At 36.0% G+C, this 24072-nt stretch overlaps 1 protein-coding gene across 1 annotated transcript in view; it reads right to left on the reverse strand.

The window, feature by feature from the left end:
• LOC104545240 (ATP-binding cassette sub-family A member 13-like) overlaps window positions 1-24072 on the reverse strand; it is a gene marked incomplete at its 3' end in the record, with an annotated part of 49733 nt that overhangs the window by 6544 nt on the left and 19117 nt on the right. The window contains 9 exon segments of the mRNA XM_010190329.1: window positions 1-157; window positions 7008-7172; window positions 9123-9317; window positions 11964-12085; window positions 13361-13464; window positions 13803-13975; window positions 15262-15380; window positions 17356-17462; window positions 18775-23487. The exon segment at window positions 1-157 is cut by the window's left edge and continues 26 nt beyond it. Coding sequence (XP_010188631.1) covers window positions 1-157; window positions 7008-7172; window positions 9123-9317; window positions 11964-12085; window positions 13361-13464; window positions 13803-13975; window positions 15262-15380; window positions 17356-17462; window positions 18775-23487 — 5855 coding nt within the window.

The raw sequence follows: 24072 nt of genomic DNA on the forward strand, positions 1-24072 counted from the left end.
ATTTTGCCATATTGTCCTCCAAAGGTCCCATGATTCTGGGCATGTCAATAAACAGGTTTGCATTGCTGAAAAATGAAGATTCTTCTTTACACACTGCCTTGATTACAGACTGCAGGGATCCAACAGCTGAACTTCTGAACTGCCCACCTTGCAAGAGCTAGAACCGATAAACAAAAATACAAATGAATAAAAGTTGCTTTTAGTGGTTTTCTCTAAATATTGGCATCCAAGGAGATTGACAAAATCAGACTGTTGAAACTATCTACAAGAATGAGGGCCTGCTGTGTTCTTTTCTCTTCTCCTGATCACCTTTCTTGTGGGAGAGGGGGAGAAGGTAATGCAGTTTTAATTGCCAGGATACTCAATGAAAGACAGTAGTATAATGCACTACATTAAACTTCGAAAGAGACTGTGTATTGGTTAGGCAGAAAATGAATGAAAATATCAAGACAACTGAACTGCAGATTTCTTTCACAAAGTCTTCTCCTTTGGGAGATTCCTCTTGTGTCACAAAGACAACAGAAACAACCCAAAGCACTTTGCATATGAATGTTTGCAGTGAAAACAGTTGGTAAGAAGAAAAGAAATATTCAAGTGCACATGCCCTAAAAGCCTATTTTCCAAGCACATCTTTTAACTTGTTAAACGTGCTTCTATTTTTTGCACATCTTGAGTTATACCAGCATTTAGTATTGCCATTTGTTCATGACTAGCACACATCTAACGAGAGCAACCTGGCTGCTTTTGTCTTAAGCACTATCATTCACCACATTAAAACAAAAACATACAAATGAACAAACAAACAAAAAACCTCAAAACCCAGCCTCCTCCGTGCAGTTTCATTTTTCAAATAATGTGCTCAGTTGTAACTGCTGTCTCGTGTAAGGCCATAAAGATGTGCAGTTCTAAGAGAAGATACAACTTCAAGGCAACGTGGTGCTAGAGTATAACTGAGGGATGCATTGGCTCGCCTGATACTCACTATTCTTGCAGATGCTTGTCAAGAAAAACATAACTAGACTATCAGATATCATTTGAAGAAGGCACAACTGGCAAATAGAAAAAGACTCTGATATGTAAACCAAACACTTTTGGCACTGAAATAAATTGGTATTTTATGACTGGATTTATTTTTTTTTAACATAAGAGTTAATTTTCAAAGTACTACAGCACTTTAGATAAAGACTAAATCACAGACAGTTTAGAGATTGGGCTATTAGAAACAGTTTATCCTGATTAATGCACTTACTGAAGTGCCAGGTGCTTCTTTAGTAATCCTAGAGGGATATTAGAAAGTGTTATTTAAAACATAGTGTTGGCTGATCCCAATAACTGACTTTTTGCGTACAGTTTCAGCATACAGCAAAATAAATAAATAATATCCAGATTTCATAATTCTGTCATCTACAGCTCTTGAATGAATCTGCTGGCATGGACTTTACTAAAGGAATAAACTTTATTTATGTACAATGCTGAATAAAAGTGGTTTTGAATCCTTATTAGTGACTATTTGCACTAGGAGGATAAATTAGGCTTATTTCAGACAAAGAACACAAACTTGCTAATTAATTCCAGTTCCAATCAAAATAACTTGAAATTCAAATAATGAATATTTATGCCGTAAGCTGCTACTAACAGACTGAATCTACTTACTGTCTTTCAACTAAATATCTACTGACTCAATAAGACATGTTTCCTAAAATTTGGCTTTGATAAAGTGGGAGATCTATATAGGATGGATGTTCACAAAAAGTTATCTTTGATCCAGTTGTCCTAGTTTAAACAAAATGAAGTAGGTCTGTAATCAAGGCTGATGAATCCAAACAAGCGGCCTCCTACAAACAAAACAATCAGTCAAGCCAGTAACTCCAAGTTGACGCAAGAGGAAGGCTGGTACTGAAGATTAAAAAGCTATCTGGAACTGGATTCCCAAAGGGGGCAAAAACCTCATAGTGTAGGGGCTTCTGATCTAATTGGACAGCTGTATGCTTAAAAAAATTATTATGAATAAAACCAAATTCATGTGGAATAGAAATATCAGCTATTCAACAAAAGAAACAGAAGTGAAGCCAGGGTACAGCTTGCACATAAAATTAAAATTAATTCAGAATCACTACATTTAGAGAGAGAAAAATAATTGCAGTTTTCCTGGAAAACTACAAAGAGGTTAAAGATAAAACAAAATTTTACTAAACTGGCAGGTTAAAAGAAAAAAATGCTGAGAAATAAATATTCCTACTTCTGGGTAGACACAAACAAAACAAAGTCTTTACTGTACTGAAATTGACAGAATCAGGGGCGAAAATGGCAAAATTGCTGATTTAGTTAAATTGTTTTTCAGATTTTAGAAAATTTATCTATACACAAGGATGAGTGACATAATGCTCCAGGAAATAATGGATATCTCACTGTGGTGTTTAAAAGGGCAAGATAAACAATAAATTTTAAAATGGAGAGCAGTTAAAGACAAAAGGTATGTGAAGAGTAGAATTTAATGTATTATCAAATCATAGAATCATAGATCCATTAAGGCTGGAAGAGCCCTCTAAGATCATCAAGTCCAACCATCAACCCAACACCACCATGTCCACTAAACCATGTCTCAAAGTGCCACATCTACACATTTTTTGAACACCTCCAGGGATGTTGACTCCACCACTTCCCTGGACAGCCCATTCCAATGTTTGACCATTCTTTCAGCAAAGAAATTTAATAATATCCAATTTAAACCTCCCCATGTGCACATTATTATTTCAGACCAATACAATATATTTATGTGGGAAGGCAAGTGCTTTTTCCCAAAAAAGACATATGCTATCTCTAAACTAAGTGAACTGTAATAACCAGTTAATGTTCTTGTCCTAGAAAATATTAATCAGTATTAATCCAATAACTATGCAGGTAAAAAATTGCACTAAGAAGATATTGCAGGGACACTGTTAAAAGGAAAGAAAACACTGGATCACAGCGAAGTTACTAGTGTTATTTCTGTGAAGTTCATCTTAGGTCCACGATGATAAGTTTTTTTAGCCCTGAGAGAAGCAAATTACTGAAATTTGCCTATAATTTAATAACAGAAAGTATTGCAGGAGAAAAGAAGATCAGAATGTGATAAACCAAGAAAGCTATTACCTAATTTAAAGTAAACAAAATATAAAGTTAACCAGTACAAAACTTTATCAACTGAAATCATGAGACTCTCTTATAAAAATGGAGCTTACGTGGGTACATCACCAATCCTCGAACAAGTAAGAGACAAAAATGTATACAGCTTACAAAAAAGGTGAATGCAAGATTAAGGAAGTCATTTTTGTAGATATAGACATGAATGAGCAGTACGACAAGAGTCATCTCCCATAACTCCCCTTAAAGGCACTACCTGTTTCTTGTGCCCAGCATTTAAGATTAGGCTTAACACAGCATGAGAAGATGACACTAGCATGTCTGAGGCAACTGAGAGCCTGTTATAAAAGAAAAAACTAAAACAAACACTAAAATAAATATATTTAACCTATCAAAACAGAGGACTATGAGTGGCCTTTCACAAACACATGGGCAAGTCAGAGCAGTTATAAAAGCTACAGAACATTTTTGATACAGGAGTAAACTTACTCACCATGGATAAATTTGAGTCAGAATTCTATACATTTACAACACCAAGAGGCTTTTCAGTAATGACAGTTTTAACAGAGAACTTGTTGAAGTTAACAGAGAAACTACAGAATGGGACCACGTTTCACACCTGACAGCATTCAGTAACTCAGCAGTTCCCCTCCAGCTTATCTATTCATGAGTGACAAATATACCTGAAAATTAGCTATGGAAATTGAAGCAAGTAATTTCAAACAGCAAAAAACAAGCAAGCAAAAATCATGATCGAAATCAGCAGTGTTTTTTGTCAGAGAGATATCCATTCACTCGCTGTTGTCAACAGCAGAATGTGGTTCTGTATTTAAATTACTACTGACTGGCAGATACTGATTTTTTACATCATCTTTTATTACACAATATGCAGCAAACACATACGGCTTCACATTTTACAGATATTTTAAAGGTATTTCTTGCTTTCCATTTTGTCCTTCAGACAAAAATCCACATGCATAATTGACAATTACTTTATTACATCTTTCATTATAGAAGTGATTATTTTTTATATCAACTAACTTTTCCAGTTAGAAGTTATGAAGAAGACAATCTGTCTTACACTGTGCAGAAGATCCACATATTTTTACTTTAAAAAGCTTTACATACTTTATTTGGTAATCTTCTTAGGTCACTGAACTACTTTGCTGTTGGTTATAATGAAAATAAAAATCCAGAATGATGGATGCTTTTTGAAAAGAAATAAAATATTTAAGGAAGAAAGTGTGTAAGCAATATCTGCGCTTTAGTAGCACACTTATTCAGTACGACAATTTTGGCCACTATAGAAAAAAGCAAACAAAAACATCAATAATTAAAGGCATTATTAGAAGGCAGAAAAAAAATCCAGTTCCATCTGTAAAGGAAGTGATACTTAAAAATAAACAACTTTTAGTAGTTTAAGAAATGAGAAAAAGATAGAGACAGAGGAGCCCTTCAAGACATCAAACACTTAATTTATTAACAAAAGAAAGACACTGCATTTTTTAATCCTTCACAAATTATTAAGTGATAGAAACAAACAGCATTTCGCAAGAAAAAAAGGAATTAACAACAACTCGGAAAATAAAGAGTGTGTCAGAAAAAGTGACCAAAAAAGCTAAGAAGTAAAAAGGAACAAAAATTCTAAGGTTAAATAAATGCTAAATCACAGGTTAGTATGGGTTGCCATGGAGCAAAGATTACAACTGTGACCAGATGGCCCTCTGCTGTTTGATTTGTTCCTTTGCAGACTTTTTTTGAACAGGACTTCTTGAGAGGTTCCAGTATCAAATAAGCACCTTTGGAATATCAGTCTAAAAAGAATACTTCATTTGTTCGAAGGAAAGTCTGACACAAACAGAAGGAGTTTAAGGAAAGCAGAAAAGATATAACTATCAGATGAAAGCCACCTTTCACTGTGGCAGCCAAAGAGCTACCCCAAAGTAGAGAGGCTCAAAACCAGAACTAATACGCACAGAACATCATTTTACAACATGATTATTTGTCACACAGATTTGAAGATATTGAGAAAGATTGGGGCCAGTCCTGCTTAACATCTTTATCAATGATCTGGATGAGGGGATTGAGTGCTCCCTCAGCAAGCTTGCAGATGACACTAAGTTGGGAGGGAGTGTTGATCCGCCTGAGAGTAGAAAGGCTCTGCAGAGGGACCCGGATAAGGTGAATCAATGGGCTGAGGCCAACTGTATGAGCTTCAACAAGGCCAAGTGCCGAGTCCTGCACTTCGGTCGCAATAACCCCATGCAGCGCTACAGACTTGGGGACGAGTGGCTGGAAAGCTGCCAGGCAGAAAAGGACCTGGGGGTGTTGGTGGACAGCAGGATGACCATGAACCAGCAATGTGCCCTTGCGGCCAAGAAGGCCAATGGCATCATAGGAAGGGGTGTGGTGAGTAGGTCGAGAGAGGTTCTCCTTCCCCTCTACTCTGCCCTGGTGAGACCACATCTGGAATATTGTGTTCAGTCCTGGGCCCCTCAGTTCAAGAGGGACATGGAATTTCTTGAAGGAGTCCAGCGCAGAGCCACAAAGATGACTGAGGGAGTGGAGCATCTCCCTTATGAGGAGTGGCTGAGGGAGCTGGGTCTCTTTAGCTTGGAGAAGAGGGCACCGAGGGGTGACCTCATTAATGTTTATAAAGTTGTAAAGGGCGAGTGTCAGGAGGAAGGAGCCAGGCTCTTCTCTCTGATGTCCAATGACAGGACAAGGGGCAATGGGAGCAAGCTGGAGCACAGGTGGTTCCCTGCAAACAGAAGGAAAAACTTTATTACTGTGAGGGTGACAGAGCACTGGACCAGGCTGCCCAGAGGGGCTGTGGAGTCTCCTTCTCTGAAGACATTCAAAACCAACCTGGACACGTTCCTGTGTGACCTAGTTTAGGTGATCCTGCTCTGGCAGAGGGGTTGGACTGGATAATCTTTTGAGGTCCCTTTCAACTTCTAATATCCTTCGATTCCATCACTGTGCTAGCTGTATAGATGCGTGCACAGCAACTGCCCCTTAATGCAGGGACAAGAGAAATATCCTCACTCACACCTCATGCCACTATTTTAAAATGTCAAGCGGAACTATCACATAAAGACCTCAAGTGACTGTACTGGGTTTGCATAGCAAGGTTTTGGTAGCAGGAGGGCTACAGGGTTGGCTTCTGTGAGAAGATGCCAGAAGCTTCCCCAATGTCCAACAGTGCCAGTGCCAACAGACTCAAGATGGACCTTCCTCTGGCCAAGACCAAGTCAGTCAGCGACGGTGGTAGTGCCTCTGTGATAACATATTTAAGGTGGGGGGGAAAGTTGCTGTCAGGAGCAACTGTGGCTGGAGAGGGGAGTGAGAATATGCGAGAAACAACTCTGCAGACATCAAGGTCAGTGAAGAAGGAGAGGGAGGAGGTGCTTCAGGCACCAGAGCAGAGATTGCCCTGCAGCCTATGCCTCCTTGAAATCTTACCCTTTAAAAAATTAAAAAAAAATAATTAAAAAAATAAAAAAGCAAAGGTACTTCTTATAAACAAAGTAAATATGCTTATAAATAAAACAATGGTATTAACAGAAAAGGCATAGCTATCTTCAAATCACAGATGATACATGCTGTTGTTCATCAGTAGCCTAACACCACATTAACACATGGTAACAGGGCTATGATCTCATAAGTTAACAAAAAAGTAATGACAGAAACAACACATTGATATTCTCAAAAGAGTTCTCGAAAGAGAACAAAAGAATCTTCCTAGCATCTATGGACTTTCTTCTAAGTTCCCAACTTTCTACGATACAATTTCTATTAGCGTTCCTCCTTACTAAGCACACATCTCTAACAAAGAACCTCAAGATGGGAATTCAATTTGCATATTGAAAAACTTAACATACCTGGTGCAATGCAGAGATATCAAGCACATCAATATTTTTAATTCCTTGGAGGAACACTGGAAGGTTTTCCATGACATGGTGGGCTTTATTGAGAAGAGAGCTGATACTAGAAACCACATCCAGTAGCATGTTTAGTACATTGCCTACATCAGATGGTATCTTAATCTTGGAAAAGAAGGAAAAATCACAACGATAAATTCCAATTAGAAACAAATTTTAACCTTATACAATGTTCCTGCTAACCATGATTAAAAAAACTCCTTCTAGAGTAACTCCCCAGTTACAAACTCCCCAGTCTCCAATTCAGCTAAAGAAAAATTCCCTGGTAATGCAGGGATGAAAATCCAGAGAACTTGTTCATACTTGTTTATCCTTGTTCATCCATACCAAGCTGAAGGGCACCTTCCTGCCCAAGATGTTAATGGGATCTGCAACGTCCTGCCCCCTTGGAATTCAGTGTAAATGGGAACTTTTCCTTCAACAGGTTCAAGATGCTCAATGCAACAGTGTAATATTTTAAAAATAATTCATAACTTATATTAAATCTAACAACTACTTTAGTTGCTTTAGGAATCATATTAGATAACAAACCTTTCTGTCACACTGCTTCTCCCTTTGTTTTTTTCATACACACTGCCTTTTACCTAAAACTATTGTGTGCATTTCATTTCCTACTTGTCTAAAGTTCAGTTGGCTGTTTGCTCTTTCCACCTTGCAAGTTTTGGCATTATGAATTTTCTATTTCTTTTTCTTTTATAGGTTATTTAGATTACATGGTAACACAAACTGATTCATTGTTACCTGCCTATGTTAATAAAAACAATATAATCTCATTATAGACTTTCAGCTGTTTCCTCTGATTGTCTTTATTTTATCCACCTTTGTTTGACTTCCTACTACAATAATGTCTGTTTAATTTTCTTCTCAGCCTTCACTTGCTTTTACAAAAAAAAAAACAACAGTAAAATATCATGTTCAATTAAAAAATATGCAGAATTTCCATAGTAATTTAGGATAAGCTGGCATTTTTTATTCTTTGTTAGGAATTCATTATGCTTCAGCAAGGTTCAGTAGATTGCATCAGAATAAGTACTGGATTTTTCTTCCTTCTCCCCACCTCCTCTAGTTTGCCAGATAATTCATAAGGTAGAAATCTTTTCCCTCTGCTATCTTAACCTATTCTAGGAAATGGTCATGTTTTTAAAAGCGTGTGGACAACCTGTTTAGCTGCGCATGCAGCACACAGAATATAACCCAGCATCTATGGCTTTAGAATAAAATAGTCTTCCTCTCAATGTTATCACTATTTTTCAACTATTTGTACTTAAAACATTTTATGTTCTGTCAATCAATTACCCTAAAAGAACTGAATGTCTGCTAACTACCACAAATCCCATCCAATAATTTTGTTCTTGCAAGTAAAAGTATTATCTCACCAAAAACCCCTACTAGATCCTAGATTATCTGCAGGTGTACAGACAACAGTTTTGCTACAGACTGCATCCCCTTCATTACAGGTTTGTCACTGTATTATTCTTGTCCAAGTCATTTGACTTGGGTCATGTAAAATACTGGAGGTTTGCCCTTCCAGAAAGCTGGAAAAGCTCCTTCCTGAAGGAGCCACCTGAATTGCCAACATGATTTCTACAGCAAATAAAATGTATTCCAGAGTGCTATGATTTTTTCCTAGAAAATATTTTTCTATTTCTTGTAATGTGAGCTCCTATGGTGTTTTAGTTCCAATGATGACAGATCAGTCTTCCACACTTACAAATTAATTGACTAATTGCATGAAATGTAAACTCTGCTAAAGATTAATAAAATTATATCTTTGACCTCCTGTGTTTTCTCTAAAGCTTTCATAATTAACTCTTCAGTGATAATTTTCCTGAGGAAGCAAGAAGTGAAATACAATAACATCTACTAACCCCATTCTTCAACTGTTGTGTTTGCTTTATGAAGCTAAACGAAGACAAAAAATGCCATATGTCCAGTGTTTGCTTCCACAGAGAAGGAACATCTGAAGAAGTAATAGAATTATTTATTTATCCACCCACATGTTTTAGACCACCTTCAAAGGAAAAACAGGAACCAAATGCTTTCTTTCCATCTTACCTTGTAAATGATATGACGTAAGTTCAAGTTCTGCATAATCAGTACAAACATGGTATACAAGTCCAGTGCTGGTAAAGAACATAATTCTTCCACTACCAGGGAAGTTTTACTGTTTTCAGGTAGCTTTAGCAGCAGGCTGACTACTTCTTCATCACATCTTCCACTTACAGCTACCACAAAGGCACTGTAAAAAAACTAACATAACGTATGTGCATTAAAAATTTTTCTCCTTGAAATGCATCACCGTCTTTTATAGTCAATAACGTGAGAATTTGTGTCACAGTAACATGACAATTTGCAGTTATCAACAGACCTGAAAAAATGAATGATACAGCTCTGTATCAGATTGGTATGTTCTTTATATTCTGTGTACTTATAAAAATATTAATTTCTTACAAACATTTACTTTAGTTTGTGAACAGGACAATCTTTCATTCTATGAGCATTCATACCATAATCAGGCATATTTACAATGCTGAAGATACCCATTTTAGCAGATATGTACCTTTGTTGCAGAAAACCCTAAAGATTAAATTCTAGATGCATGAATCACTAATATCAAATCATATGGACCTTCCTTCTTTCAGAGGACAGAGAAATTTAACACTTAGAGATACCTATATGGCCCAGTGTTCACTCTGAGCCAGCTCACATTTCTCCATTCAACAATTCTTTGAACTGTTACTATTTAATAGTGGATGGAGGGGCAAATACAGGCCTTGGGCGAGACTAAAATAAAAAATCCTTGGATAATGAATGTTCGTTTCTTCCTACAAAAATGTCTCATCAAAAGACAAATGCTTGAAACTCAGGTATCTCAATAGTTCTTAGCTACCCTTTCTCCTGAAATGCATCAAAGAAAGCAAACGGCAGCGAGTCCAGAAAGATTACAATTTCAGAGACTGTAGGAGCTGAAGTACAGTATTCAGGGCTCCATTGTACTCTTTAGGACAGAACTAGCTTGTATTGCCTCCACTGAATGCATCTGTAACTAGTGACAATACTCAGTGAGGGAGAGGATCCTCAAGAAAATAAAAGTAGAAGCCGAGGTTGGTCAAGTTACGCAATTGAACACTTTGATTCTTATAAACATCTTAATTGCCAATTTATTAATTCGACTTTTAGATTTTTATTCTGGAACAGAATTTTGCCTTTTTGATTCCAAAAGATTTCCTATATATTTAAACATTCACTTTTTTATTTGTGTACAAGAAACAGGATATGAATATAAACATTAGACTTCATGGGGAGGAAATTTGACTCTGTGATACAATTTGAAATATATTTCCTCATGCCCCACATGAATACCACCATTTCAGTTCAGTTTTAAGCCATCTGGCATTTTATCCCCTAAATTAAGCCCCTCTGAATTTTCCTTGCAGCTTTGTGAATACCAGAGCTAATCCAAACTCCAGTGTTCAGTAAATCAATGCTCATAGTCTTCATGTTACAGGTTTTGAACAGTTTTGAAACACTTAATTGTCTGGCAATGAGCATGGCCAGAACATAATATTGTGATATAAATTAAGGGTAAATGCAATAAGCACAAACAACTCACAGGCTTACTCTTACCATTCCAAAAGCAAGCACAGTAGTACCATACAAACACAGAAATGTAGGACAGCAATGGGCCTGCAGCCATCATTAGGGTTATCAGACAGTGGCTATATATACCATAAACATAATAGGCATGTCTAAATTATAGCTTTAAAAAGTATTTGTTCATCTCACATAATCAGTAAGAGACATAGGCTTTAATGCTTCAGTTGGACTGGGGGAGGATTTAAGCACTTAAGCAGACAAACAAATTCTATGTAGATACACAAATGTGAAATGTGTACATATATATAAACTCTACATAGGACTTTAGTAAAAAAATAAGGATAGAAAGCAATTTGAAAATGCAGTCAATTAGCATTATTATTGCAAAAGACCAAAGGTGCATTGAATTCCATTCAACTGAATCGCTTCCAGATGACTTCTCTCATTACCATTTGCTGGTATCAAAATAACAAGCTAATGATAAAGGCAGTCACACTGCCAAAGAAGCAGAAGAACAAATAATCTGTAAGTAGTTATGACGATCTGAACTGCCTTTTTAATTGCCATACTTCACAAACGAAACTTGCAACTGTTTCTGCAAGTGGAGCATCAGTGACACCCAGTGGCTGCTTGATTGACCCGAGTAGTTTTTAGCAAATGTACCCTAGCTCTTTTCAGTCACGCAAACATTAACAGGAGACAGACTTTGTAAGTTAGGAAGCAATTTTCATGATTTCTACTAATCACTGGGATCAGGGCAAACTGCAGCGATGGTAACACAGACAGTCCTTCACTCAGAAAACTTACAGAATCCACCCTTTAGACAATACCCAAGAGATCACAGACAAATAAAGTGGAAGTAAAGCAAGAAACTAGTAAGATAATGTAAGAACAGTGAGGACTACACAAAGGAGTAAAAATAAAAAATAGAAATAAAAAAATCAGAACACTCCATACTGCAAGGATCAGACATGGGAAGATACAAAACTATTTGTCTGGGAACCCTCCCTTTTTCTACAGTACCAAGACAGTAAAGCTCAAATTCCATGTCAGCACAAGGGGGTAAAACACTGCTGAATGTAATGAAGTAGTGCTGTTTAGACCAGAAGACTAGTGCTACTATAAACTGACCTCCTAATGTCTCAATTACTAACTTGTAGTCCTAAATCTCACAAAATATTCCACGTAGAAGTGGCAAGTGAAAATATAAGATTCCACACAAACAAGGTGGTTTGTTTTGGTTGACTCATCAGGCTAGAGGTTGACACATTAATTTATCACCTCTTTTCAATCTTTTACCTTTGAATGAGAGATCCTGGCTTCCAAGATGGTACTGATAGTTTCTTCAGAAATATTGACAGAAGAACCAATGTCCAGCTTCAACTGAGTAAGATTCTGCACACACTCTTTGACTTTCACATCTGGAAGAGAAGAAAAAAGCGCCAACAATACCAATCTGCTTAAATAAATGGCCCACAGACTCTATCCTTTTAATTAGAAGTATTCTGAGGAATGATAAAGGACACAGAAGCTTCATATAATGTAATTCACTTCTTCAAATGTAAAGGTCACTCTCCTGAAAGACTGAAGAGCTTGTGCATCTGTTTACATTATCCTATAAGAGCACAGGTTATCCCACATCCCTTTATTATGAGAACATTTGAAACTACTGAAGCAGCCTTTAGGCCTTTAAGATTTTCTTCTTCCTCTAACTTAAGTCCTCTCTTCTTTCTAATGAATCCCTGCATCTTATTGGGCAGGCTCTGACAGGGTAAACTGTGTTGTCCTGCTCCAACTCAAGTGCATGTATGTGTACATGTGTATATTCATATTTCATTAAGTCAGTAGTGTTCATAAACAGTATCCCTTTAAAGTTTGAAGAACAATGAAGAAAACTGGAACCCACCATTCAAAAGATTAATATTGCTGAGGAAAGCTGCCGCTGGATTTTCTGGCAACTGTAGCTCCAAATTTTCAGTCAGCCTGAAATGATAGCCTTAGTTTCACAGACTATCAGAACTAAGTCTTTGACATTTCTATTTATAAAAAGTAACAAAAACGGTGAAACAGCCACTAAATGAGGAAAAAGAGTCACATTACACTCTATGTGCACACAGTGTGCATGCAGTAAGCAACTCTATATACCTTCTCACACTGTGTTTATATGGTGCAGGATCATCATATTTCGTGCCTAAATGAGATTGCAAATGTAGAGACCTTCCTATAATGGCTAAGTGCTCTAGAGAACAGTAGCTTATGGAGAAGCACAGATCTAGCAATGTCTCACTTCTATGTTTCTTAACGAACACATATGTATAAAAACTAGAGATACAAAGCACTGCTCTTCAGGATAAATAAAGTCTAGTTTTAATTTAGGTAATAAAGAGTATACACACATCTGATGTTATTTACCAATCAAAAACTGGACACGAGTTTATAGCCCGTAAGAGCAGTGTTTAAGGTCATGTTCTTCTGTATTATTACTATAATTCACGGAGACCATTCAAGCCCATTATGAAACCAATTCAACAGTCAAATCAGTATAGCAATAATTATAACAAGGACCACTTCTAACTGACAGCAAGTTTGAAATACTCTGTAGTAGCAGTTTAATTCATTTACTTAAAATCTACTAATTTTCCTCATAAGAATAGCAAGCGGCTGAAATTATTTGAAGTTCAAGCCTGTCAGTTTACAAGCACCATCCTGTGTTTCTGACTGAACAGCTGAATTGATCTGAATTTTTAATGTTTTGCAAAAGATATCCAGCTGCTGAGAGGACAAGGCCATAGCAAAACAGCTTTAAATAAAAAGTTAAGATATCAAAATTTTGACCTAACTGAGGTCATGGAAAATTGAAAATCTTATTAGCTGTGATTCAAATCATCCTGCTTGTAGCGTTGCAAGATTTGCTGCAAGTGCTCAGCAAACATCTAAGGGTTTTTATGAATATCCAGAATTGTGTTACATTACTTAAATAATTTGTGCATTGTATCCACTTAATTTTTAGTTAAATGAAAAAATCTCAAAGAGATTTTGTATTTCTCCCATAAAAACATAATTTAGAACATAGATACATGCACAAAATAACATCTCTAACAAGAACCATTTGAGGTACCAAAATGTAAAAGGCTTTACACTTGCAGTCGTCTCTGTATGTTTTCCAACATTAGCTGACATTCACAGCTGCCATTGCTGGTATTTTGCAAGGCTCTCAGGAAGCTCTCCAAAGTATTGGAAAGTTTTTGATTTATATATGCCATACTCTCACAATCCCCCTTGTTGAAAGACGGCCACATTCTTTCAATATCCTGCAAAACACAGGGATCAGTTGGTTAGCAAACGCATGAGATTGTGTTATTGCTTGAAGTAGCAGGTCTTAGCAACTAGATGACACATATTTTCAAATGAGAATATAGGTAAGGTAATACTCTTTTACTCACTGTATTTGTAATTGAAACTGGGCAAGAGGTTTTCAAGAACCAAGGAATTTTCAAAGATTTGTGTTTTGGAAACAACCAAAAATATTTGTGAATTTGGCCTAGACTATCAAAGACATCCATTTAAAGAAAATCCAACATTTCATTTCAAAATTAAATGAACTTTTCCTTCTTTATTATTTTAGGATGACCATTTTAATTTTTTTTCCCAAAAAAATTGTTCTAAACAACACCAGTTTCCATTCAGCAAACCAAAATGTCTGGATACCCATATCTAAAGGTTTTCTTGCATTCTGCTTTGTGTAGTATTCACCTTTATCTTTTCTCCTGAATATTCACATTTCTGATGTTGCAAGTTTGGGGTTTTTAAAAATATTTTCAGAAATAGGTCACAGAATGGTGGTGACTACAGAAATGTATTTGTTCCACAGAAGTCTACTTTGAGATATGAGTGTTGCTTCTGATGTCTGTTTACTTTAAAACATTGCTGTTCATATAAGCAAAATGTCCAGGTGGACAAACAAGCAGAGATAATTCATGAAAAGGAGGCAAATTCTATACTAAAAACATGACTTTAGCATTTTATCTGCATGTGCACGCACGTGTGTGCTATCCAAAGGCCTGCTTCCAGCTCTGGGTGAGTTTCTAAATGCCAAATGTTACTCTCTCCTGATGGTAATTTCACGCACTGGTAAAGAAAAACAGGCTGACCCCAGCTGGTAAACACAATTGCTATTTCAGCTTGAATTACTCTGGCCAAGAAGTTTATTTGTATCTAGCTTGATTTCACAGTTGTTCCTGTGAAGATTTAAAAGTATGAACGTACTTTGATTCGTGAGATTAACAGTATCACAAAATTTAAAGGAATTAAAAATAGGCTGCTGTTTGGTACTGAATGGCAAACTAGCTATTCTATTTATAGGAATTCTAGTAATTCTAGTAGTATTTACAGCTGTCAAAGCTCACCAATGTTTATTTAAGGAATTCCTTGTAGGTATCACTATCAAAAACGTTGGAGCTATACCCATACAAACCTCAGCTTTTTACAGTCACTGTGGGGATTCATCATTCAGACAGTAGGGAAAAAAATTTCTTTTAGTTTCCAAAGTTAAATGCATGCTGTAAAGAACACTTGTAGGTGTGGAAACCACTCAAACCTGATAATGATCTCGAACCAGAGTGATTCCTTCAATGACAGAGAGGAGGAAGTGACTCATTAACCCATCTTTACACTTTGTAACAACACAGAAAAGGTTGCCAGTGACAACTGGTTCTTCTGTAAGAGAAAATGTCCAGGCTTAATCAATTAAAAAAATAAATTACTGTAATCAGATTAAAAGTTAACCAAATAATAAAGGACAGAAAAGTTTTTAAAAGCAAAGAAAGTCTCATTTGTTAAGGCACAGAGAAAAATTTCTGGCTAAATTTATTTATCATCGCAGAAGGACCGGTTTGATTTGATTTCTTTTACTCTTCACCATTACACTTTTCTGATCAATAATAAGAACAGCAAGAGCTGCTACAGAATCAGAGAAGAAAACTTAATTTTTGATCTTTGAGAGCAAGCATAACTCTGAGAACCTGTGTATATTAACCACGTCTACCTCCTCCTCAGTCAGGCTACCCTAATCCTGTTTCCCTGTGGAGACATCAGGATTTTACTAATCCTCCAGAGAAATTTTCAAACCATAGCTCCAAGGGAAGAGAAACAGCATTACATAGACATTTTGCATATCTAGGGATAAAGAATCCATATAGGGGATATTTATCACCTGATCACACATGAAGTTTCTACCCAAGCTTGCAGCCCCCATGATCTTGGAAAAAAGCTCCATTCCCCTGCTTGTAATGGGTTTGTACATGGGATAACAGGGAAGGAGTTAGACTTTATGGTTGAATTCTGTTTTATGGAAGAATCAAGTTCATTTCAACCCCCTCCCCCCAATGCTTTTTTTCCTTATGTTTTGTTCATAGGTCAAGAAGGAAGAACAATAAACATTCACCACTCCTTCTAAAACAAGCAAATCTCAATCTTGCTCTCAGAAGTAATATAATGCAACTAAGTAATGCAACCAAGTCAATCAGTGTTCATTTTTTCTCATTAGGTTTCATAATGTTTTCTGTATCAAATGAGACATTATGAAAGATCCTTATGACCAGAGCACTGAAATAAGAATAGCAAAAATTCAGTTCCTTAATCTCAGTTCTCTCAATAAATAGACTGTTCAGGGGTCAAAGACAGAACCCATGTACCTGACACACTTTTTCTGTATCACTTATTCTGAGCTCAACACTGATACTGTTTTACTCTTTGGGAACTACATCAGTCACAGAAGAGTGAAGAAGATAGTCAGAATTGGATTGTAATCACATTTTATGTTTTGTTTGGAAATGAAGTCGGCATAAGACATTACCGATCTCACTCCTTGCTCTAGAACGACAGGTTAATGCCTCCTAATTGCTCTTTGCAAACAACTTTGGGCACAGTTGGGTTAAAACATGAAGCTTGAAAAGCAAAGGCTTTGGTTTCCCCAAAGAAAATATAATATGAAACCTTACCCTTAGGTCAATACAATAACTTTCTTGAAATGTTCATCTTGGGGGCCTCTATGCAAGGAATAAAACAAACCTAACACATTAAAATTTGAACAATTAGTTGGAAGTGAAGTTATTCACCTACAGTTAGGCAATCTACTTGACACAACATGGCCAGAAGCAGGTGGTGTCACTTCCTTTATATACTTGCTCCATTTTTCCTTTGCCAGCTATGTGCTGCCTTATGGCAACTCTGGCTCATTAAAAAAAGCCTCTGTGACTTGACTCAGTTCACTAGCCTGGCAGAAAAATATCCAGTAAAAAAGATAAGACAAAAACCAAACGTGTATGCAGTCTTCTACTGGGTTTGTAAGTCAAATCAAAAAAGCAAGAGGTCCTAGTGTGTCAGAGTAAGCCCAGGTGGAAGGGAAGAAGCACATGGCTAAAACAAGAAAAGAGGAGCTGCAAGTTCTCCTGTTTCCACTGAGAGTTTGAATAAACATGACCACTCCAGAAATAAACCATCCCTTCACATGATCTGCATAAAATTTCTTTCCTGTGCCTCTCTCAGTTTAATTTCCAGGAATAAATATGCTTGCCTTCCTTGACATCACTCAAATTAACTTATTTTTACAAAAAGCTGTTCAGAGTAAAGCCTTAACATTATAGTACTACAATGTATGGTGACACATACAGTCATTACTGTCATAACCAACCTGAAAATATTTTAAGGACATTCAAAGTAGTATACTGCAACTTTTGCAATAGTAGGACACTAGAAGGGTATAAATTTTTCTGAAGAATCTTGCAGATTTTAGATGCTCTGTAGAAAGATTAATAAGAAAGCATTATTTTCATAACAAGGGTATCACAAAAATTTTCAACAACTGATTACATATGGTTACAATCTTCAGTAGACCATATCAGGATTTCAGTATTAACAATTTGTCTGAACTGTCATGTAAAAAAAAAAAGAGCACAAAATCAAGAACCAAAAAACCCAAACGGGCTTTCACCAAGGTGGCAAGTCAACAGCTTTCTTAAGACATTAGGAGTGCTAGAAAGTATCTTGGCAAAATAAGAAAAATCATAATGGCTTCAGAAATACTGAAAGCCCATAGCATATACTGGATTGACGGCAAAGAGCAGAATACTCAACATCTCTGATAATCAGTATTTGGGGAAAATAAACCACTTCTCTAGTGTTTTCTTTTGATTTTTCAACAGACTTGGCTAATACTTGGCTCTGCTGATCACTGGTTTGACATATTTGTGTAAAATAAATGATAAAGGTTTAAATACCGCATCAGGGTTGATGCATCAACTTTAGTATGCCATTTCTCAGCTGGTCTATGTCAGTAGGATCAGTAGCTTCACCAGTAAAACACTTTAGAGCTGTTTAGAGCAACCATCCTGTGGGATTCATTCAATGAGTTTTACTTAAATGCACCAATTCCAGTCTAGCAGTACTTTTACTAAGTTGTCAGTAAACATTTTCCTGAAGCAGTTTCCTCTGCTGCTGGATTACATTTGATACGAGCAATCTGGCAAAAATTGTGTTGGGCTGAAGATTCCTTCAGAAATGGCATTTGTTAAACTGAACAACTTAAGTCTATAACCATAGCCCCAAAAGGATCATCTTTTTTGCATAAGTCATCAGCAAATTTAAGTTGAAGACATTTCAAATACAGTATTTCTACATTTGGATATAGAAAATGAAAAAAAAATACACCCCACCTCTCACCCATTACAAAACAGTAGTCCCAAACATTCCTTAATATTTAGCTCCACAGATAAAATAACTGTTGTCCACCAATAACTGGCATTATTGTTCAGACCTGCAAGGATTTCAAAACGGTACCATCTTCAAATATTTGATTCTATAATACTTCCAAAGAAACCACCTCTAGCATCAATAGAAAAGACTGAACACATCAATACAATGGTTCACACAAGATAATGTGATACCAAATATGGCTGGTCGGAAAAATATAAGTTGATACAAAATATTGTTTTACTAAAAAGCACATATCTGAAAAGAAACAGTAACTTAAAAGTTTTAATTGAGCTATTTACAAAGAGTCCTTCCGTCATTGTCAGCACACTGTCAAAATGAGTACATAGAAAATGCTCACCTCATTTCTGCCATGATATCCTCATGCAAGTCCTTTAGTAAGAAGGTTATTTTGTTTCTGTCATATTCTGTGGTAGACTGAAATATCATTTGCAAGATCTCCTGCATGATCTCCAGAGTTATATTGGACTGAGTAGAAACTTCTCTATATTGTGCATTATCAAAAAATGAATCAACTAAGTCAACTATCTGGAGCTCAATAGTTTTTGCGTGCAAAGCTTCTTCTGTAACAGCAAGATCAGCAATTATATGAAGGAGACTGTTTAGTAAAACTGAATCAGCAGTATGAGTATTATTAAACTTTTCTCTGCTAATATGACCATCAACAAACAACATACCAGTGTAATCTTCCTTAGACTTATTTTGAAATAGTTCCAGAAAGTCAATAATGTCTTTGACAGCCAGCAGCAGGTCATACGATGAATTTTCATTAGCCATAAGGGGAATTAGAGCATGCATTATTTTAGAATAATTTTTATTGTTACATTCACATAGAAAGCTGTTCATAATCTCCTGCATGTCTTCAAAATTTCCTAACATAGCATCTACAGATGATGTATTAAACCGCTGTATTAAACCATCAAAAGCCATTGAAGAGGACTGTCCAGTGGCTAACCTTAGTAATTGCAACTCTTGGCCTATCACCTCAAGTAAATGTCTAACATTAAAATTCACCAATAAATCTTCTATGCTTGTAACAATAGGAAACCAGAAGTTTTCGAAGTTACCAGAAATATTACTGTTTCCATCTGAAGCTGATAATGTCATAAGCATGGAGTATGTATGGTTTCCAACAGAAGACAGTGCCATTAAAGGCTGAATTACAGAAAGAAATGAAAGGACAGCTTCTGTATCCAGGAGTCCAGAAACTTCACTGGTCATATTCTTAACATTAGTAAGAGCAGTCTTTATAAACGATGCTCCTGAATGTTGATTCCAACTTAGACCACCATAAAGATCATCCAGCTGTTCAAGAACACCTTTGGCCATGTCCAATTCTGTCACTGGCATACTGCCCAGCATTTCTACGATTTGTAAAGCCACTTGTCTCTTCGGTGTGGAGGAACAATTGATTAAGTATGTATTACTCACCTGCACTGGCACAGCATAGAGGGATAGCTCATTCCAAAAATCTAGAAGATCTTTGAGAACTGAGCCATTTACATGATGGAGCTCAGAAAACTCCAGAAGAATAGAGTTCCATTCTTTGATCTGATGAAAAAAGCAAGTCAGATTGCGAATGATATCCATCTGAAAGTCTTCCATAGTGCATGAGAAACTGTCCTCCAGAGTGATGATTTGTAGCTCCTTAAAGACATTAATGACTGTGTTGTAACTAGAAGTAGAATTGCTATGAAGAAAGTCACAAGGTTTAAGAGTGGTATCACTCTGAGGTGTTGCTGTTGTAAGAGTCCAGCAGAATGCCACAGAAAAACAAACGGAGGCCTCTGCAGATTCATCAGACATATCTGTGAGTGACTCCAGTAAAATTAGAAGACTTTCTACTTGATTAGAGAACTCCTCTTCAGTAAACATTCGCATTTTTTCTTCCTGAGTCACTATGAAAGCATATACTTCAGTCAGTGCTTCTGTGATGTTTCTATGAGCTAATCTTTCTGTTAGGCTGATAACATCAAGAAGGACATGCAACATCTCTTCCGCGTTGTAGAGCTCATCTTGTTCAAAGAGTCGTGTAATTTGCCGCAAGCCAGTCAGGTTCCAATTACACGAATTGTTCTCAAATGCATCCCACCAGTCTGTTAACATTCCTAACTCAGAGCTGTCAATATACAAAGGTTTCATATTTTTAAAGAAATTATCTAGGCTTCTCTGGACTTGTTTGAATTGACCTATCAAGAACTCAACATCCATGTTCTTCATATTTTGCACCAAGGCTACCATATGCTTTGTAAACTCTTCATCATCTCTTAATGAAAAGACAGTAAAACTAGAAGACTTGAAAATTTTAAGTGCCTTCCATACCAGTTCAATATTCAGAGCCACTGTTTCTATCAGGTTTTGGAGAAAAGTTTTGTGTTCAGACTGCAAGTTTGAGTCAAGTTTGTTAATCACATATTGAAAGAACTCCATTGACAAACTGGTATTTTTCTTATGCAAGAAAGGTACAATCTCAATATCCAGATGAGAGGAGATGTTTTCTTGGATTTCAAAAGTTTTATTTTTCAGAAGAGTTTGAATTTCTGCCAAAAGTTCTACTGCTGAGAGCTGAACATGGTGAAAAGGATTAAAGAACATCCTTGAAGTCCTGTTAAATCTGTGGATTGACTGACTAAAATGGGTCTTATTTGATGTATACCATGAGTGCCCCACTAAATCATTGACAACCATTTGTATTTGCCCTCCAGAGCTGTTTAAAAGTGTAAACATAAAATCAAGCACATTAAAGTCATCTTTTATGTAAAATTCAGGGACAATAAATTTTAAAGTTTCTGCTATAATATTGAAATAAACATTTACACAAATCACATCAGAACCAGTTAGGGAACATTCAGGGAGTATCAAATTAAAAATAAAATTTACAAATTCCATCATGTTCATTAGCCTAGCATCTGTCTCAATGTTTCCCAAAGATTTCAGTAGAAATAAAATATGTTTCACACTTTCATGATGGGTCAGTGACTTGTATTTTTCACTAATATTACTTAATCCAGATATCCACTTGTTACAATCCTCCGCTTCATCCACTGTACTATAAAAGTTTAGAAAGGAATTAAGATGAGATGAAAAATTTGTTTGCAAATGGCTTATGTCTTTCAGGGCACTGTCCAAAATTAATCTGGTAATATTCTGGAAAATGCTGATACAAACCATATATTTGCCTTGAGGTATGCTTTTAAAGAAAGCAGTTGTGTCTTTTATCTCAGTGAAAATAATTCCAAGTTCCTTTTGGGAGAGCTTGAGAATAGAAGAAAGGGAATTTCCAATGGAAAACACACCAGTACTCTTATCTTCTCCCCTGGATCCTCCTGAGATGAAAGTATCAAGCCAAGAATTCAAAAACTCTCCATTAACAACCTTCAGGATAGATTTATGCAGTTCAGTGATCATGACTTCCATAATTTCTGAAACACTGTCTAAACTGTTACCTTTAAGTGAGCTTGTGACATTAACTGCATTATTAAATACACTTTGAAGATTACCAAGGAAAGTTTCAAAATATTTCCAGTCATTTAAATCATCACCTCCTTCAAATATTATTTTTAACAAATTAATTGCGGTGGCTGTAGCTTCAACAATAGCCATAGCTGAATTATTGCACAGTTTACCATGAGTTGTATTTATAAGACTTTCAGAGAGATCTGCCAGATCATTTCTTAGACAGACAAAAAAGGTCGAATTCAAATTTAAGATTTTTGATGCTTCTTCAAAAATCTCTGTCCAGGTTTGAAGCCATGTAAAAGTGCAGTGCAAAGCAGAAGACATGCTTACCTTATCTCCCAAGTTTGTTATATTAGATAGAACACTGTCCAGTGGAAGCAGAAACAAGTTGTAAACCTCTGCTGAATGATCTACAGAAGTATCATTTGATAGATAAAAATCAACGCACCCATTATTTCCTAGGCATTCCGGGGAGACATCAAGAAAATGTTCCAAATAACAAAAGGCAGCTGTTTGGAGTTCTTCATCTATAAACAAAGTTTTAAGGCTGATCAGAGTGCTATATACAACTTGCATTTCTTTTTTTCCTTGCTGTACAAGAGACTGTGCCTGAAACTCTGTGTAGTTGTAAATGATTAGTAACTTATCACAGAGAGACTTACTGGTGAAGTTCCAGAGAAGATCAAAAGTTGCAGACAGAAAATCAAAAACTTTATCTCTGTCTTGGAAATCATGCCATGCTTGAAAAGAGGAAATACCTTTTGAAGTCTCATAAAGAAATGTTAACAGAGTGTTATTGCTCTCAATACTTAAGACCAGATCATCATTCTGATACAGAGAGAGAAGTATTGGAACAAGTGAGGCCACACTAGTACTGTTTAAGTTTTGGATGTTTTTGAAGAAATCGTTCAAAATTTCTCCTAATTCTTTTATTTTATATATGAAAGTTGCATTTGAGAGTAATAAAGTGGAGGCATTACTCACTCCATGAATTGTCCTGAAAGATACATTGATATGATCATCACTCAAATATCCAACTTCATAGAGATTCCTTAGGAAGTTTTCACTTAAGTCTTTTAGATGGTTCAAAGCAGCAATATTTAACTCTGGCCAGTCAGTCAGGATATTTTGGAGCAATGGGATACTTCTATTATGGATTTTATTTTCTGTAATGGAAAATATCATTCTAAATAAGGTCTCTAATACCTCCTCCTCTTCCACTTGACTCAAATGAGACATCCTAGAATCAAGTTCATAGAATACGGTTTTCATTATATACCAGAAAACTGTTGTCTTCTCTTTTGTCCAGATTCTCCGAAGAAGCTGGAAATTTTTTTGTAGTTTATTATGGAGTGCAGAAACTGCAAGTGACAAATTGGTGGTGGATTCCTTCCCCTCAGCAAAACTTTTCATCCACATAATTGTATTATTCAAGATATTTTTGATTAAAGACTGGTTTGAAGAAACTGAGAAATCAAGCACTGTAAGTTCTTCTAGGACTTCTGCAAGATGAAAAAGATGATCCATTTCCTTTTCACTGGAAATCCATAAGTTCTCTTCTCTCTTCAAAAGCTCTTTGAAAGATGTCAAAATGCTGAAAAATTAAGCACAATTATTTTCATGTTAGTTATCTAGCAGGCAGACAGGAATTGGTTGAATATTTATTTTATAATTTAAGAATATGGTTTTATTTAACTCAAAGAAAGCTCAAACATCATTTAAATAGTAGTGACAAATTAATCTCCACAAAACCTCAAATAGCACAAATGACAATAACTTTGGTTTTCAAAAATGTGAACAAAATTCACTGAAAAGTCAGAACCACATTTAAATCAAAACCTGAATGTAGGCAGCTAGGTTAAAGAAGTGCACATTTATCAGTAATTATAGTCAAGTTTGCAAGTCACAGTCAACCTTTAGTTTAAGTATGTTACATTTTCAGCTGCTGAAAAGAGCAAAGCTTTTATGCTACCCAGACTAATTATTTTATAGAAAGTAACTTATCAATAAAATTGAACAGAACCTCTAGTTTTACATTAATTTGGGAGAGATTTTTTTTGTTTTATAATAATTATTGAAAGCCAAAACATTTCAGTTGACCGATGGATAGTTGAAAAATGCTATTTTAATATCTAGAAAAAACCTAAATCATGAAAAAAACTGGAAAGCTCCAACTGAT

Source organism: Mesitornis unicolor, unplaced genomic scaffold, assembly GCF_000695765.1.
Source record: "Mesitornis unicolor isolate BGI_N332 unplaced genomic scaffold, ASM69576v1 scaffold458, whole genome shotgun sequence".
NCBI classification, from domain to species: Eukaryota; Metazoa; Chordata; class Aves; order Mesitornithiformes; family Mesitornithidae; genus Mesitornis; species Mesitornis unicolor.